Source organism: Alosa alosa, chromosome 24 (assembly GCF_017589495.1).
Source record: "Alosa alosa isolate M-15738 ecotype Scorff River chromosome 24, AALO_Geno_1.1, whole genome shotgun sequence".
NCBI lineage: Eukaryota > Metazoa > Chordata > Actinopteri > Clupeiformes > Clupeidae > Alosa > Alosa alosa.
In genome coordinates, this window is record NC_063212.1 from 1,340,807 (window position 1) to 1,341,471 (window position 665).

Here is a 665-nt window from a genome sequence, read left to right on the forward strand (position 1 = left end):
ATATAGGCCTTTTCATTTGTTCATTTGTTTCAAAACAAAAAAAAAGTGTCAGTTTGACAACAACGGCACAGAAGAGCTCACAGAGAGATGCTGCGCTTGGAAGTCGTGATCTTGGTGAGCATTTTGTTTGCCATTTCCTAATCCATTATTAAATGGTACTTAAATTAATGAAACAGTTTATAAAATATGTATTTGATCAATAGTGTGTAATACTGTACAAAATAAAACAGCATTTGATCAATAGTGTGTTACTGTACAAAATAAAACAGTTTGTCTTAACTGAACTGTAATTTATTGGATGTACCAACTGGCTAGATCTGGTGATTATCTCAGATAATTAATTTCAGTTGCATTTTACCCATAGTAGACACTCACATAGATCAACATACATAGATCAAAACTTGTAGATTAATGTAGATCTTTTGTGTATTTAGGTATGTTACTCCATAGCTCATGTTTTCTGAATGGTGTGTGTGTGTGTGATTATTTTTGTGTGTGTGTGTGTGTGCGTGCATACGTGTGTGTGTGTGTGGGTGTGTACGTGTAGTCACTTCTTGTGAGCTGTGTGCTTGGATGGCATGATCTAGATAACACTGAGTTTGATTGCTGGCCTCTGGATGATCCAGATGAGCTAAATATGATCAATTGTGGAGGTGAGTGCATTG

At 35.8% G+C, this 665-nt stretch overlaps 1 protein-coding gene across 1 annotated transcript in view; it reads left to right on the forward strand.

The window, feature by feature from the left end:
- LOC125289710 (atrial natriuretic peptide receptor 1-like) overlaps nucleotides 1–665 on the forward strand; it is a 13,401-nt gene continuing 12,736 nt past the window's right edge. Inside the window, exons 1-2 of the mRNA XM_048236680.1 lie at nucleotides 1–114; nucleotides 548–653. Coding sequence (XP_048092637.1) covers nucleotides 88–114; nucleotides 548–653 — 133 coding nt within the window. The 5' untranslated portion in view covers nucleotides 1–87. The remainder of the gene's footprint in view (nucleotides 115–547; nucleotides 654–665) is intronic.